Below are 18,304 nucleotides of genomic sequence, written 5' to 3' on the forward strand. Positions count from 1 at the left end.
TATTCAAAAGACCAAACCATTGGGTTCTTGGGGTGGGGGGTGGGAAGGGAGGGAGGAAGAGGAGTTGGAACACAAAGTTTTAAAAAAATTGATGGCAAAATTTGCTTTTACATGTCATTTGGAAAACAAAATTCTAAACAAACAAACAAAAAACTCCCAAACCAAACAACCCAACACTTGGACTAGCCTCCCTTGGTGGTGACTAAATGATGGCTGGGCTGGGGAGGGGGAGCTTTTCTGATTTACAGAAAATGGGGCCTTCTCTGAGGAAAGTGGGGTCTCGCCGCCGTTTGAGAACGTAGCTATCTGACCCATCTAGAACATAGGAGAAAACTGGTCAAGCCCCCACCCCATCCTGCCCCTACTCCCCCAACTCTCCTCCATCCTCAACCCAGAGTAGAACCTGAAAGCAACGGCATGAGATCGATGGAAGTGTGGACAGGCCCCTCACCTGGAGCCCTTGTACTATTTATGGCGGTCAGCGGTTCTGACACTTGCTTCTACAGCATATAAGCAATTGGACAGGGGCATTGTCACTAGTACTTTGACAGCAAAGAAACAACATCATCATCAAAAATAGTTCAGATAGGGGCAGCTAGGTGGCGCAGTGGATAGAGCACCGGCCCTGGAGTCAGGAGGACCTGAGTTCAAATCCGGCCTCAGACCCTTGATACTTACTGGCTGTGTGACCCTGGGCAAGTCACTTAACCCCCATTGCCTCAGCAAAAAAAAAAAAAAAAAAAGAATGAAAGAAAGAAAGAAAGAAAAAAAATAGTTCAGATTATTTAAAAATTAAAGCACAGGGGGCAGCTAGGTGGCATAGTAGATAGAGCACTGGCCCTGGATTCAGGAGGACCTGAGTTCAAATCTGGCCTCAGACACTTAACACTAGCTGTGTAACCCTGGGCAAGGCACTTAACCCCAATTGCCTCACCAAAAAAAAAAAAAAAAAATTAAAGCACAGCTACAGGAGGATACTTGGGGTTGGAGGCCAGAGGCCTTCTACATAGCAACAATTCTTGAGGATTTATGAGAGCAAGCACAGGATCTCTGTAGATTCTGGACCTCATGGGCAGGAGAGATGTAGCAGTTCTCCAGGTTTGGGCCTTCTGAATGAACACTTGGATATGACGAGCCATATGAGGGGTTACACATGCTTTTTTGTAGCTAGTTGTACTTTCAGTTTCTAGGGAAGTGTGAGGACTTTAGCAACATCTCTATCCAAATTGACTAAAATACGTTTTTGTGCTTAGACACTCCCTTAGGTAGCTAGAAAATTCAGCTTTGTAGAAACTCTTCCATGTTTCCGTGACTCGTGTATGGTTTCCTTGTTCCAACAACAAAATGGACTAGAAAAGTAAATTTGGAAACAATTTTTGTCCCAAAATGAATGCTTTCTTCCTAAAAGGTGACCCCATTCCATCTCAGAACTAGACATTTGAGTATAAGAAGAGTGAAAGGAAACTCCTATCTTACACTGTTATAAAAGGGACAGTTCTTTCAATTAAAAAAAAGGGGGGGCGGCTAGGTAGCGCAGTGGATAAAGCACCAGCCTTGGATTCAGGAGGACCTGAGTTCAAATCCGGCCTCAGACACTTGACACTAGCTGTGTGACCCTGGGCAAGTCACTTAACCCCCATTGCCCCACGGGGGGAAAAAAGACCTTAGCAAGCTATACCTACAAAATCGTTTAATTATAATAAAATGAAGAATAATTCCAAACTAAAAGTAATGACTAATTTTTGTTTGCATTCCTTACCTTAAGAAACGATGACAGATTTTAGTTCTCATCTTTCCTCTTGTAGATGCCAGTCTCTCTCTTATCTCAAGAATTATTCAAACTAGAAGACACAGGAAATAGTACAGAACCTGACCACTTAGTCATGAAAGGACCTGCGGTGAAAAGCCAATCAGACCGTAAGGAGTTTGAGTCCAACACCCCTTCACTTCCAGCCTTCGCGATGGCAGCTAACCCGACGGATGGCAGCTGTTCGGGGGAGATGCTGAAGAAAAATGAAGGTACAGATGCCAACCTCTCCATTGAACGATTAATACCCTCATGATTCTGGCTGGGAATAACACAGGCTTTTGCAGAAACAAGTGGCACAATAGGCGGTGTTGGTTCCAAATTACAGAAAGGGAAGCATGCCTCCTTAATAAGTTTTCAGTGGTCACTATTAGGTGGTTTGGTTTATATTTGGGGGGGGGGGGTGCGCACACCCACGCATGTGCCAATCAGTAAGCAGCTACTATGTGTCAGGCACTGTGTGCAGCATGGGGACAGGCCCTGCCCTCTAGGATCTTCCAGTCTAATAGGGAGATAACATGCAAACAAATATATGCAAAGCAAGCTCTATAAAGATAAATAGAAAACAATGAACAGGGGCTAGGGAAGGGCTTCCAGGAGGAGGTGGAATTTGAGTTAGGACTTAAAGGAAGCCAGGGAACTCAGTAGGTGGAGGAGGAAGGAGAGTGTTACAGGCACTGGGGACATCCAGACAAAATGCTGAGGAGCTGAGACATGGAGGGTTTTGTTTATGGCTGTCACTGGATCAAATGTACTAGGGAGTGAAGTGTCAGAAACTGAGAAGGTAGGAGGGAGCTGGGATATGTGTGTGTCAGTCAGTAAGTGTTTATTAACCCCCTATTATGGGGCAGCTAGGTGGCGAAGTGGATAGAGCACCAGCCCTGGATTCAGGAGGACCTGATTTCAAATCCAGCCTCAGACATTTTACACTTACTAGCTGTGTGACCCTAAGCAAGTCACTTAACCCCAAATGCCTCACCAAAAAAAAAAATTTTTTTTAAATCTCTTATTGTGTTCTGGGCACTGTCGAAAGACAGTCCTTACCTTGGGAGCTCACAATATAAGGTGTGTGTGAAGAGAGTTTCAGGGCATCATGGGAAAGTAATTTGTGTATCAAATACAAACAAGAAATTAACCAAAGCACACAGTTCTGACTCACTGCCTTCTAAGTAAAATCTTGCATCTTCTAGCATGTAGCGGATTTTGTTACTTCCTTACTTGATGCTCACTGCATCATTGTATCTTCACCACACTTGGCTCTTCAGTTCCTTCAAGAAACAGTTGCGTTGTAACATCTTTGTGTCAGATATGAGATTGGCTCACCCTCATGTTGTAGGAATCATCCACTGGAGAGCCTGGATATTTGCGGGGCTTAGCACAGGCAGAGGAAGCTGAAAAATTCCACATTTGAGCTTTCTCAATGTACACTTGGGTATGGCAAACCTTATACAGGGTTATAAATGCTTTTGGTATCAAGTATCGTAGAAGTCACTTTTGTTAGAACTTCTTAAAATTTTAATTTTATTTTGTACAGTTGGTAAAATCTTTTTTCTCTCCCTCCCAATTCTCTTCCATGAAAAGTAGTTGGGGGGGGATGGGAAGGGGTGGAGAAACCCTCTTAAAAAATATTCACGGGCAGCTAGGTGGCACAGTGGATAAAGCACTGGCCTTGGATTCAGGAGAACCTGAGTTCAAATCCAGCCTCAGACACTTAACACTTACTAGCTGTGTGACTCTGGGAAAGTCACTTAACCCCAATTGCCCCGCAAAAAAATAAAAAATTAAAAAATTTAAAAAAAGAAATCTAAGGCAAATAATTTTGAGCCTATAATAGTACAGCCATATAATTTCTGATCATAAGGAACGGATTTGTCAAATTTTTTTAAAAAATGGTTTTACACACACACACACACACACACACACACACACACACACACACACACACTCATCCTAGAAGAGATTAGTAGTAGGATGAATATTCTCACCTTATTTTCCTCTTCTTTTGTGAATATGTTCTTTATAAATACCAGGGGAAATGGCTTCCCAGCATTCTCAGTACCAGGGCTCAGGGCAGTTTGTAACTCTAATAGTAGAACATATCAGAAAGGAAGCTACCAAACGTATATAGAATCAGCACCCCAACCTGGTATTAACCTGCAGCAAGTAGGTTCGCATGTCACCACGTTTTGAGAGTCCCTCTTGATAGAAGACGATATCATTGGTGTGGAGGGGAAAGTCGAGTACCTCTCAGGATGGTGGATATCTTCTGGGATATGTAACGTGTACGGGTTTGAAAGTCCCACTCCAGTGTGTCACCAGTCTGCAGGGGACCCTGGGGCCCTAAAGACTGCACCAGTGAGACATGAACTCTGGGAAGTCCAAGTGGTCTCTCATCGGGCATGTCCTCGTGGTGAGCACGGAATATACAAAGGCAGCACAGGGGAGACCTGTGTCTATAAGGGATATACAAGGTAATAATCTTCCAGGGCAATGAATGTCCTAGCAGCTAGGGGTCTGGGGGAGGGGCCTCTGCAGGAAGTGGTGCTTGAGCTGAGGCTGGAGAGAAAAGAGATTCCAAGAGGTTGAGGTTGAGGAGGAGGAAATGCCAGGTATGGGAGAGACAGTCACTACTAAGGCTTGGATGTGGATGTCCAGTAGGGCCATGTGGAGGGAGGGGGAGAAATAGGAAGGAGCCGGGCCTTGAAGAACCTTACATGCCCAAGAGGGGCTTTTCTGTCTGCTCTGAGGGGCCACAGGAAGCTCCGGGAATCTGCTGAGCAGGGGGAGTGGCTTACACTTGGGGAAATGACTTGGGCTTCAGTGTGGAGGGAGACACGGGGCAGGGGCATCAGTGAGGATGCTCTTGCCAGAAATGAAGGCCTGGACTAAGGTGGTGCATGTGTGAGTGCAAAGGACATGCCCAACATGTTGTGAAGGTAAAAACAAGATTTGACAACAAACTGAGTATGTGGGTGAGTGATCCAGAGGAGGGGAGGATTATGTTGTGACTGCACACCCAGCTAACTAGCAAGATGGCGGTGCCCTCAGCAGGAAGGGGGAAGGTATCCTCTGCTTGGGACAGGGTGGGATGGCGATGCCTCCTGGAGGTCCTGGCAGCTGTTGGGGATGTGAGCCCGGAGCTCGGGAAAGAAGCTCTTGGGCACCTACAGGATTGTAGGTGGTGAGCAGGGTTTCTTCTGGGTCACATGTGCACCAAATACCTGTGGCATGATGTGAGCTCAACTCTTCCAGCCCTCTCTCGCTAGCCCAGGCTGCTCTGGGAGCCAGGGAGAGGAAAGGGAAGACAGGCCTGTAGAGAAGCGCTCACAGTACGTGAGACTGACCAGGAAGAAAGTCCAACAGAGGAGACGGAGTGGTCAGGAAGGCAGGGAGAGAGCCATGAAAACAGTGACATGAAAACTCTACAGAGAGAGAATCCTTCAGCAGTGAGGGTTGAGAAAAGGGACCACTGGGCCTGGAGTCAGGATGACCTGAGTTCAGGTCCAACCTCTGACACTTATTAGCTAGCTGTGTGACTCTGGGCAAGTCACTTCACCTCTGTCTGCCTCAGTTTCCTCTTCTATAAAATGGGGATAATAATAGGGTTGTTGTGAGGAGCAAATGAGATAATAATTGTAAAGTGCTTAGCACCATGCCTGGCACATAGTAGGTATTATGTAAATGTTAGCCATCATTATTTTTATATGTAGAAATTAAGAGTCTTCATGTTTAGATGCACTGATGGACTTCCATTATCCCAGAACCACCACAGCCAAGTTCAGTGGACTAACTTTCCCGACTATTTGCTGCACATGGCTTATTTTGACCATTGCAGGGCCCTAAGGGGTGGGAGGGCTGCTATTCAGGTAAAATTAAAATCACTACTCTTGGCAGCTAGGTGGCGCAGTGGATAGAGCACCGGCCCTGGAGTCAGGAGTACCTGAGTTCAAATCCAGCCTCAGACACTTAACACTTACTAGCTGTGTGACCGTGGGCAAGTCACTTAACCCCAATTGCCTCACTAAAAAAAAAAAAAAATTTAAAAAAAAATCACTACTCTTTTGAAGTCTCTTTAAGTTTAGTTTAAGCTGCTCTAGGCTTGAGTCTGTAGAATGAGTCTTTTGCAGAGTTTTTCCAGATTCTGGAATCTATTATGTTCAGCCTCTAATACAGAAAAAAACTTTGGTGCCTCTATAAAGCATCCATCTGGTTTTCGTACGCTGTGAGCCACGCCCTGCCCCGAGGAGCATGTGCCAAACACGGCTCTTGCATTTGTCTCGGGAGACTTTGCTTTTTCTGAACACTGTTAACTTTTACTACACAATAGGAATTCCAGTTAAGATACAGTCTTTTTTCTCTTTTATTTGTATATTGTGGATGTTGAGTTCATCATACAATAATGTTTTCAAAAAACCCAAACGGAGGCACGGTCATTCGGCCCAGGACCTTGCTGAATCAACCATAGGCCTGGGATTCTCTGCAGATGTTTTGTGTGTGTTTTTAAGTTAATTTCCCTCCCCTACCCCCCTTTTAACTACAGGTGCTCAGACTTCAAAGAATGTAAGTGAATCGTATGGTCTGCACTCAAGGACAGTAAACCCCGAAGCTGCGATGTCCAGCGCCATTGCTGGTGCACATCCCACAGGACCCCCTCGGGCCATTAAAATGGAATCAACCAGTACCAACGGGGCCGTTGTCAAAGACGAAGCGGCACTCACAGCATTCAGTGCGAAATCGGAAGGTTTGAGATATTTTGTGGGCTCTCTTTTGAATCTTGGAGTCAATTAATGTGCTCATAGAAAGCATGGTAGTTAAATACACAACAGCTATGCCCTGTGTTAATCTGGCTCTCCACCTGTTGGGAATGAGAACACATTCTGTATGTGTGTGTGTGTCTCTGTGGGTGCACAGTGCACACAAATGCACCTATATTTACACATCTGTTGCCAATTATTCCCTGAAATGTGATCGTTTTAGGTCATGAATTAATAGCCTTCCCAGCTTAACTGATTTCTGATTTTCCATATTTTCTTTTAACTTTAAATAGAATTGCTTTCTTGTGAGTCAATAGGAGTCAAATTGTACACCTATCACTTGGCTATTGGAATTTCTGTCTCAGTATAATATAATACACACAAGTACTGTTATTATTGATATGCACATTATATTAATCTGCTGACTGTATAGCTAGTATAGTCATCCCTCAACCAGCACCAATTGTCATATGTCACCAGTAATGTTTAGTGTGGGTTGAAATATAGCAATTGCTGTAACCTTCTTCTAAATTCATTAAGCACTTTGTTTCTATGAAGTTTCTCCGGTAATGTTAATTCTACTATTTTTGAAGGAACCATTTAACAACATGAGGTGGGGGAGTATTTTGCAAGTGATATTTGAGTGACTTGTGCCTCTTTTAAAATAAGATATCCTGTAAGTCTCATTTGAAAATCTATTTTTAGCTGATGAAGCATTTGTACAAGCGATAACCAAAGCCAGCTCTGCAGAAACCCAGGACTCTGCTCTTCCATTATCAGTAAGTTTTTGGCCTCTTTACTTTTTAGAGCTGTGGGACACTCAATGTCTGTGACCATCTGCTTTCTAGATGTTGATTCTGTTTTGAAACTGACAGCATTTCCTAGCTCTCCTGTAGTAGCATTTCGAATTAAATTTAGACATGACTGAAAGAATAACCAAATATATAAAGTGGAAGGGTAGATGAGAAAAAGGCAGCTACCGTCAGCTACTAAATGGGACTCCAAGAGTCACTGTGTTTGGGTTGAACCTGTGCCTAGCCCAGCCCACCATTCTATCTCAGTAGCACTGGCACCCCAACCAACTGGATGGATTAAATAGATATTAAATCTATTGTAATTAATGACCTTATCAAAAACAAAACAAAACTAGCCTTCAGCATGCTCTGCACAATTGGGCTAACAAGGTTTTAAATTATCTTTTATGAAAAGTAGCAGGGGCAGCTAAGTGGCGCAGTAAATAAAGCACTGACCCTGGATTCAGGAGTACCTGAGTTCAAATCCGGCCTCAGACACTTGACACTTACTAGCTGTGTGACCCTGGGCAAGTCACTTAACCCTCATTGCCCTACAAAAAAAAAATTTATTTTGTTTTTGGCCATTGCTACTAGGTTTTGCAGAATTGTAGGTATTTATTTCAAGCCCAAAGATAACTGTCTGTTTACAGGCTGGCCCTGAGCCCAGAAATAAGTCGGCTCCTGACTTGTTCTTCTTGGAGCAATTGTAACATCATTCAAAAAACATTACTTTTTGTTGTTGTGGTTAATTTAAAGGTGTAGGTAGCTGATGAAATGGGTAGCTAGATGGCACAGTGCTGGGTCTGAAGTCATGAAGACCTGAGTTTAAATGAGACTTCAGACTCTTCCTAGCTGTGTGGCCCTGGGCAAGTCATTTAACCCTGTTTGCCTCAATTCCCCATCTGTAAAATGAGCCAGAGAAGGAAATGGCCAACCCCTCCAGTGTCCTTGCCGAGAAAACCCCAAAAGGAGTCACAAAAAGAGTCAGATGTGACTGAAATGACTGAACAACAACAAAGTCTCTGAAATAAACTCCTCAGCAAACTGACTGGCATTTGAACAGAAGCATCTCAGAGCATGCGGACTCCCATGGAATCGGTAGTTCTGACGCTGCCTGGCTGAGTGTAAAACCTCCCACCTCCTAGCTTTTGAATGAGCATCGTTAGATCACTCTTAAGATAATATGAAAACTATTACTCCTGACCTGTTCTTGTCACTGCATGAGTTGGTTTGATCTGATTTTTGTTGTTCTGCTCCAGTACGGCAAGGCCACATAATGCCTCTTTCTCTAATCCCAGAAAGAGATTACTTCAAAGCCGATGACCATAGAAAAAAAAGGAGAAAGGCAGTGGTGCGATGTGGGGATCTTCAAAAGCAACACCGCTCTGGTCAACCAGTTCTACTTGCTGCCAAAAGGAAAGCAGAATATCTCGAAGGTAGCCACTGATGTGTTTTCTCCTCCATTTATGTGTGTGTATATATACCTATATATGTGTCTGTCTGTCTGTCTGTCTCTCTCTCTCTCTCTCACACACACACACACACACACACACACACACACACGAATACTAAGCTTACAGGCAACCAACATTAAATAAAAACATACCTGTTATATAAAGGGCACTGTGCCAGGGGTTAGAATATTTAAGGCTAAGCCTGAAACCCTAAATTCATAGTCAACACATGATGGTTAGTTCAAGTATCCTGATCCATTAAATTGTTAGTGATTACTGGCATTTCTTGGATATTTTTCCTAAGCTATTTAAAAACAAATGCTGGGGGCAGCTAGATGGCACAGTGGATAGAGCACCGGCCCCGGATTCAGGAGGACCTGAGTTCAAATCCGGCCTCAGACACTTGACACTTACTAGCTATGTGACCCTGAGCAAGTCACTTAATCCTCATTGCCCTGCAAAAAAGCAAACCAACAAACAAATGCTATTTATTTATGAATTGTATATATTTTTTAAAAAGTAAAATCACTGGGCTTATCCTGTGAAATTAGTACAGCAACATAACCCGTATTTAATGGACTTTGCATCTGCCTCAAGAGGTACTAGTTCTCAGATGGTTGTAGTTAGAGATTTTGGAAACTCCCTCAAGGTGTCCTTCCTCAATTTCCTTAGCCAACCTAAAAAACTTTGTATATCAATGTTTCTGAAATTAACACTTATAAGAAGAACTCTTGGCTTTATAACACACTTATGGCACCCATAAATGTGGGCCTAGGGATATGAAATGTACCTAGGGTAATGAAGGGTAGTGAGGAGAATATCAGAACAAAACATAGGAAATGTGAAGTATATTTTAAAAACAGAAATCATGCTCATTTTTGGTATTCCCCCCCCTTCAGAATTGGTTATGAAGCTATCACTGGCATAAAACACACTCTTATTTTAAATTTGCATTATACAGACTACCAATTTTCCATGGGATACTATTTTGGAAACACTGATTAATAACATTTCAATTGCCTACTTTTTCAAATAATGATAACAGAAATCCTTTTTAAACTCGGCTCTGGTAGGTGCTACAAAAATAGACCTGGGATAGGCCTATCTACTCTATAAGACTAATCTCTTAAATTTGGAGAGCATCATCCATGAAAAGCCATGAGGTAATGAATGTTCTTAGCCACAAGAACTCAGGGAAACTGTCGAGATACAATGTTTAAAGTCTGTTGGAATAAATACAATGAAGAAACCATGAATCCTTAACTTACTAAATAGAAAATAAAACACATGTATGACATTAAACTATTTTGAATATAATTAAATATTTTTCTTACCTTACTGTATTGGCAGTATCCTGTAGAAACGATCCAGATAGCAAAAATGTAGAAAGATTGCCAAAAATGTGTTTTTACCAAGTGCTAAAAATGCAAAACTGGTGTTGCAAGCATAGGCATTGCTATTGTCAGTTTTGGATAAAATCCATTTTGTTTTCGATAAATTCATGTTCACACATACTTCTTTCTCCTCTTCAAATATGTGACTTCTTTGGTACAGGAAACTCCTGCTAAGAAAATCCCTTTCTGCCAATGCAGATCTACAAGTGGTTTATAACTTTTATAGTCTGAGTTGTTGAAGACACTGAAATTAAGTGATTTGTTTAGTCATACAAGATATGTGCCAAGGCAGGCATGGATCCCCAAGGCCACTTCTCTACCCACTATACCATGCTGCTTTTCTCTGGGAATATAATAGTTACAAAAATTAGTTCCAAAGCTCTGTACCACTTTGATGGAGAAAATATTCCCTATTTTGTGGTTTTTTAAAGTGTTGCTTGTGGCTTTCATATTCAGCTTGTCTTTTTTTTTTTTTAAACAAGTTTATATTGGATAATAATCCAGTGGTATCCTGCCGCATAAGCTTGCTGTATGTGGTTGGGTCTCATTCATATAAAGGAAACTTTCTCATAATTCACATTTAATGCCCTAATAGCCACTAAGATTTTCCCCAGGGACTCATTCATACCTCAAGGTTTATCTTCACAATGTAAATACCTGCATGGTCTGCAGCATCTATCCTTAGGCAACCATTTTAAATTGTTTTATTGTTATTGCATTCCTTTCTCATACTTTATTAGTCATTATGTCTATTGTCAAGACCTTTTTTTTCTCCTTGACAGACTATAATTAACACTAAGTCTCAGGATGAGTAATGACTGGTAGGTACAAAGTGTTCCTCTCACTTTGATGTTTTAAAATTTGATCACTTAATTGGAGACATTCAAGCATATTGTAAAGAGATCCTTTTTTTTCTCTGACTTCTTCTTGTATTTACATTTCTAGGTAGGAAACACAGATGTCCCAGACTACAGTTTACTTAAGAAACAAGATCTCGTTCCAGGCACGGTGTACAGATTCAGGATTGCTGCCATCAATGGTTGTGGGATAGGCCCTTTTAGCAAAATCAGTGAATTTAAAACTTGTATTCCCGGTTTTCCTGGGGCCCCTTGTGCTGTCAGAATCTCAAAGGTAAGAATCAGCCTAAGACTTAACTGCAGAGATTTTATGCATCGCATTGGAGTAAGATTATGAATGACTTTCCAGACGAAACAGTAGCATTTGGAAGGGTAGTTCCTGAAATTATTTAGAGAAATTTATGAGGCAAAATTCGGCTTCAAAAGGGAGAAGGATTGGGAAATCTAACTTTTCTTTTAATATAATCATCTTGAGTTTGAGAACCAAAATGTCAAGCCAGGTATTAGGGTTCATTTAAGTCTATAATCATTCTAAGATTGCTTCTCTACAGTGAAGCGATGGCTTTCAGAGAAGAAAGAGCGCCACCTTGTGGCTCTTCAGGACATGACCACTAGTTACCAAGTGTGTGTTTGTGACTAAATAGAAACCAAGGCATCGTGGATCCAGTTAGGGTTGGTTTATTAAAAGTATAACTTAAAAATCTTCCTTCAACTTTAAAAATCATGGTAACGATCCGCATTCTGAACATTAGAGTGCTTCCAAAAAGCAGGTACCATGCTTGTTCGAATGCTTGACAACCTGGATCTTCTCCTCTCTCTTTCCCTTCAAGAATGTTGACTGTGTCCATCTTTCCTGGGAACCTCCTGCTTCACCCTCTGGGAACATTTTGGAATATTCAGCCTACTTGGCTATTCGTACAGCACAGGTGCCGGATAATCCAAGTCAGCCCATGTTCATGCGGATTTACTGCGGCCTGAAAACTTCCTGTGTAGTAACCGCGGGGCAGCTGGCCAACGCACATGTCGATTACACCTCCAGGCCCGCCATCGTGTTCAGAATATCAGCCAAAAACGAAAAGGGATATGGACCAGCTACCCAGGTTCGATGGCTTCAAGGTAATGATGGTGCAGGGGTTACTTAAACCTTGTTTCTTTGCTGTTCATTAGTAAATAGGAGTGATGATCAGTTTATTATAGGGATTCTCTACTCATTTTTCTAACGGATTTCACTGAATCTGAATGTTTTAAAAATGTATAGTCACTCGATTCTAGATCCCAGTAATTGCACAAAAGAAACAGACATCCTCTGAGAAACCAACAGGGGTTTGTCCCTGAGAGTCAAGCTTTCTTTGAAAAGCTTGCTTTTGAGGGGGGAAATAGTTCCCCCTTTTAGCTCAAGTAGCTCAAGTGGCTGTTATACCCCTCTCTTTGAACAATGGAAAGAATAATTCTATTCCCTAACTTTGTTCTGTGTGAGCATTGCTCTTGGCCATGAAATATGTGGTGCAGATGTCTTAGTGCCCTTTCGTTCCTTTTTTGGCTTTTAATCTGGGGCTTACAGACAAGATGAATGTTGGAAGCCTTGATTTTCCAGCTTAACATTAACTTAGCAACTTGACAAATCATGAGATGAGTAGGAAGGATTTAGGAGTCTAGAACTTCTAAGACCTTGAACATTTCCCTTCTCTGGATATCAGACCACTCGTCTTGAGCAGGAGAGGGGATTATGCCTTCCTGAAGAGTTTCACTTCTCCCTTCACTGCTTGAATGCTGCTAATGTCAGTGAACCCTTCATCATCCACGAGTCAGAATTGAAGTGTGTCTGTGTGTGTTGCTCTTTTGCAGAAAGGAAGGAGTCGAGTTCAAAGTAGAAGAAGCACCTTAACAGGAGAGAAGTTTTGACAAAGTATTTTAAACATTTGTAAGATTTTGTAAATGTCCTAAATGTTTTATTTTTGCATTGTTTTTTAACCTTGAAATTGTACACACTTTTTTTACATCTTAAATATCAGCATCAGACAGCCTTACTCAGGTGTGATTCCATCCTTCGGTAGGGAGGTGTTAAGATTTGGCTCCAGGCTGCTTGTCTGTAACCCTTGTTAGTGATTTCATAGAACCACTTCCTGTTCACATCGGAAATCAACGTTAAGCAATAATTGCATATGGATATTCAGAACGAAGAACTGCACAAGACTGTTTGCAATTTTTTTTATACCATGTCCGGTGAGTAGGGGATGCTTTAACTTAATGCACAGTATCCATTGGAAAGATTGAATGAATTGATGTATGTATGTTCCAACAACTAATTTAAGATGTATAGAATATTTTAATATATAACTTTTGTAAAGAATTGGAATTTTTATACTACAGTATTTGTAATGAATGTGTCTTACCAAGGTTTTCCTGAAGAAATATGCAAAATCTTAAGACTCTTTAAAACAAGAAGCCCTGAACTCTAAAGGCAAAATAAATGCACTACTCTTGTGTTAGGTTACCTTGGCTTTTTTTTTTTCCTGGTAGATGAGATATACGGATTTTTAGATATGTATCTTAAAAACAATGTTTACAATGAGCTTCTCTGGCCTGCCACTCTGCCCCTCCTGGCAAGAGCTGCAGCCACATTTATTTAACCTGTATGCATTGCTTTGGGCATACGCTTGCTTTTTGCACTGGTAGAATTTTAACTTACCTCATTATTATGTTCGTAATCATTTTTGTATGAGTTCCATAACGTGTCTGAAATACTTAGACTAAATAAATATTTAACCAAAGTTTGAAATAAATGGTAAGCAATTTTGCACATATTAAATGCCAAGGGATCCTGTATGCGTGTTTTGTGGCTTTTTTTTTTTTTAAGTTGGGGGGATTGGTTATAAAGCAGTAAGCAAGTGTTCTAGGCATGGCTAGCTTTCATGGTTCACTTGCATTATTTCAATAATCCTCAATTAATGCCAACTGTTTTTACAAAACTCTTTGAGGGACAGCTAGATGGCGAAGTGGTAAAGCACTGGCCCTGGATTTAGGAGTACCCGAGATCAAATCTGGCCTCAGACACTTGACACTTACTAGCTGTGTGACCCTGGGCAAGTCACTTAACCCTCATTACCCTGCAAAAAACAACAACAACAACAACAAAATCAACAACTCTTTGAGTCTGCATAATTAGCTGTTAGGTTTATGAAACTCTTCTCATTGACAGGAATAAATTGATCTCTAGCTTAGACTCCTCTGGTGGGTGTATGTATTTATTTAGTAGCTAGCTTCTCTCTTCTGGGCCTAGTGTTGGATTTGAACCTCGATTCTAAAAAAGGGACTTGGAGATCGGAGAGGGAGAGGCAGGCCTTCTAGGCCAAGACCACAGTGAGTGGAATAAGCCTTTAAGGGTTTTTGTGTTGTTTTTTTTAAAATCTAGATATTAGTATATTCTCCGTGATGACCTCTGAGGAGATATTCTGGTCATGTGACAGCTGCGGTGGGGGAAACCACTAGTTTGGCCATGTCGTCAGTGCCTGATGTTAGGGCTCTGTTGATAAGTGGCTGGGAGATAGAATGGAGAGAGCCCTGGGTCTAGAGGCAGGAAGGCCTGAATTCAAATCCAGCCTCAGACACGTACTAGCTGTGTAACTCTGGGCAAGTCATTTAACCTCTATGCCTCACTTTCCTCAACGGTAAAATGGGGATAATCATAGCCTTACCTTCCAGGGTTGTTGTGAGAGTCAGATGAGATAATATTTGTAAAAGAGCTTAGCACAGTGCCTAGGCACTTATGGTAGGTGCTATATCAACGTTTACTCTCTTCCCCCTAAGCACCTATGGCTTCTCTCCAATGGAACAGTTCTTTTAAGAACCCCCGCTTGTTGCCTTTTGGGGTAACATGCAGACAGAATTTTCTGTAACCGTATGTACAGTGAGTGAAGTTGCCTCTTTCTCCCCGCTCTTCCTAGCTCTGTAAGCAAATTTAAATATAGGAATGTCATAGAACATTGTCCCCATCTCCTTGCTTTGTCATCTTGGCCTGCTGGATTAGGTAGTGGTCTCCTGGTGCTACATGCTCTCAAGAGTGTGCTTTCAGAATAATGTTATCTTCGTGTTCAGTACAATTTGTTTTATTGGTGGTTGGGACGGGGGCAAATAGAAACTATTTCCGTTTTTTCAAAAACCCAATTCTGGCTGCTCCTAGGGAAGCCCTCATTATTCATTCATTAAACCCACCTGGAAGAAGGGGAAAGTAGAAATCTATTTTCTTCAGGTGTAGTTAAGAATCTTCTCATTAAGTCATAGGCTCTACGATGCTGAGGTGGATTTTAATCACTGCGGAATTTTTAAATTAAAAGCTATTTGTGCCATTAGAAATGATCTCATTGTTGCTATTGAAAAGAGCTCACACTCCAGTCACAAACAGTTTTGTGTTAATGGGCTCCGTCTGTGACTTGACTCGTGGAATTTCTGAGACTGTTTTTAGGTCGTTCCCATGTGATGTGTACTCGTCGGTCTGTAAAACAAAGCACTTTTTTAAACCATTAAACGTTTTAAAACAAACGGTTGCAATCATTTTCTTTTTTTGTCATATGGAATAAACAATACTCTTCCTCTTTTGCCCAAGTGATCATCCAGCTTCGGCTCGAAGACCTGCGCATGGGTGGAGCCCACACCTTGTTCAGACATCTTCCCTTACACTTGCCAGCTCCATCCACACTCCTCCTGTTTCTGCCCTCCGAGACCTAAAACGAAGCAGCTCTAATGCCTTTTCCCTTCCTGACAGGCATTCACACACTGGTGATAGAAACACGACCGTGGTCTCAGGCTGTGACCTTGGGACCCTTCCGCAGTCTTGTCTTCCCATAGGTGCCAACCTCCTTAAAAGAGGGTCTTTAGAGCCAGCCCCACTATCTCAGTTGTGATGAGACTTGGGGAGTGGGTACAAGAAGGGCCCTCATCTCCCTCTGCTTCTCCCCATGCAGCCTCCCTTTGAGTCAGCCTCTGGGGCTGCCAGACGAGTGTCCAATGAAGTCCGCCCCGTTCTCCCCACCCCCACCCTCCCCTAGACTTTGGCTATGCCCTCCCCTTAGTGTAAAACTTGCCGCTTATGGGATTCAGCTTCACCTTCGGCCCCTGCGCAGTCTCCTCCAGCTGCGTTCGTTATCCCTCCCGGCCTCACGGTCGCTGCGGATGTGATAAAGCACCACCTGTTGCGGAACACAGAGTCCAACACAGGTCTTAGAGATGATCCACTCGATACCTGCTGAGTTAACATGGAATGACTGATGATGATTCTTTGGGAATGTCCGTTCAACCAGTTCCCACTCCACCTAATGGGACTATGGGACTTCAGAATGTGAGCTCTTTGAGGACAGGGCCATCTTTTCATCCTCGTTTGTATCTCCGGAGCTCATCACAGTTCCGGGCACATGATACTTTTTTTTTTTAATGCTTGTTGGGGGCCGCTAGATGGTGCAGTGGCTAAAGCACCGGCCCTGGATTCAGGAGGACCTGAGTTCAAATTCGGCCTCAGACACTTGACACTTACTGGCGGTGTGACCCTGGACAAGTCACTTAACCCTCATTGCCCTGCAACAACAACAAAATAATAATAATTTTAAAACAATTTTTTAAAAAAATGCTTGTTAATTGACAGTGTTCCAGCTCATGTCTTTCTGTAATTTGCACGAGCCTGACTTGAGACACTCGGGCAAATGCTTTGCCAGTGTCTAGGTTTACCATGCTTTGCCATTCCCTTGCTCTCCCTCAGTAAATGTCATCAATGTAGGAATTCCTTGTGCTGGTATACATGGCCACCCACCGGTACCTTTTCATCCTTAGTGACTCTTGTCCACTTCTTCATGTAAAGCACTAGAGCCTCCACCTGGTGTGTTAAGGACCTTCTCTTGGTTTCTTTCTGTTGCATGGACACCCATGGCTGTCCCTCCATTGTCTAACGCTTTCACTCTGGTTAGCTCACCTCCTTTTCTGCTCATGTGTCTCTGATCTTCTTTATAACACTTCTCCTACAGAAAGTTCTTCACTGACAACATGCCACAACTTGTCTGTGCCCATTGTGAACCCTTATGTTGCCTTTTTGAGGATACATAACTTTATTTGGAGATTGTGGTATTCTGTAAATGAAATGAAAACAAATCCGAAGAATGATCAAGTTAGCAAGATTTGTGTTTCAGGGAGAACCTTGGGGGAATTCAGAGCTCTGTATAATTCCCCAAGGACGGTGCTCTTCGATTCTGAGCCTCCACTCATTGTACATCTGTCAGTCAATCGATGAACAGTGATGAAGCACTTATTATGTACCAGGCTTTGCACTAAGTGCTGTGGATACAAAGGTAAAAAATCTGCACTCAAGGAGCTCATAGTCTAGCGGTAGACACAACATGTAGTGTCCAGTATATTTTTGGAACACCATTTAACCCTCATTGCCCTGCAAAAACAAACAAACAAAACCAACCAAACAAAAAACTGTTGGACCAGTGCTATGGGATTTCCCGTAGTCTGGACAATAGGTGTTCTTTATCCAGTTGGGTTTTTTAATGCATGGCCAGATGTGGGAATGAGTAAAATCTCGGGAGATTCTATGCCCTTCTGGGGCTTGATACGGTCAACACAATGTTATTGATAAAACAGGACCAACTGAAATATGGCACCATGGAAGAGGAAAGCTCTCATGGACTTGGACTTGGTGCTGGACGTTTTCCAAGATGGCAGCAAGCGCCAGTCATTTTATGTTTTCTTTGATATTAATAAGTGCAGGGTCATTGAAAAACATCAGATTTTTTTCCAAGAGATCTTGTATGGTTTTAAACATACACATGACTGGTATTCACTAGAGGAGAGCCCTTAAGGAGGAAGCATTGTATTCTGTCAGATCAATTGCTTTTTTTATAGTTCAGAAAAATTTAGTGGGATATCATATTTTCTCTTTTAGTCAATTATATAACTTAAAATGTGGTCTACTATAAGGTACTATTTGAGAAAGCCTATGTTACCTTGTCATACCATCATTCAAGATGCTTTCAGTATAGGCGGTCTGCTTACCCAGAGCAGTGCAATGTAAGAGGATTAGGTATTTCATGAAATCACTTGTCTTCTTGCCTTTGGATGCATGATAAAAATCAGCTGACAGCTTCTTTATTTGCCCCTCTCTTCCAGGAGAACTTGTGGGCATCCTTCTATTTAGATCCATTTTCTTTTTGGTTCATAGTACCATATATAGCAAGGGAGATCCACGTCCTCCAGAA

General features: G+C 42.1%; 1 protein-coding gene across 1 annotated transcript in view; it reads left to right on the forward strand.

The window, feature by feature from the left end:
* The window catches only part of HCFC2 (host cell factor C2), a 29,727-nt gene extending 15,901 nt beyond the window's left edge, over positions 1-13,826 (forward strand). Inside the window, exons 10-16 of the mRNA XM_043967132.1 lie at positions 1,806-2,019; positions 6,348-6,548; positions 7,267-7,340; positions 8,654-8,791; positions 11,149-11,334; positions 11,891-12,176; positions 12,906-13,826. Coding sequence (XP_043823067.1) covers positions 1,806-2,019; positions 6,348-6,548; positions 7,267-7,340; positions 8,654-8,791; positions 11,149-11,334; positions 11,891-12,176; positions 12,906-12,931 — 1,125 coding nt within the window. The 3' untranslated portion in view covers positions 12,932-13,826. The remainder of the gene's footprint in view (positions 1-1,805; positions 2,020-6,347; positions 6,549-7,266; positions 7,341-8,653; positions 8,792-11,148; positions 11,335-11,890; positions 12,177-12,905) is intronic.
* The last annotated feature ends 4,478 nt before the right edge of the window (positions 13,827-18,304 follow it).

The sequence above is a fragment of the Dromiciops gliroides genome, chromosome 5, assembly GCF_019393635.1.
Source record: "Dromiciops gliroides isolate mDroGli1 chromosome 5, mDroGli1.pri, whole genome shotgun sequence".
Classification (NCBI taxonomy): domain Eukaryota; kingdom Metazoa; phylum Chordata; class Mammalia; order Microbiotheria; family Microbiotheriidae; genus Dromiciops; species Dromiciops gliroides.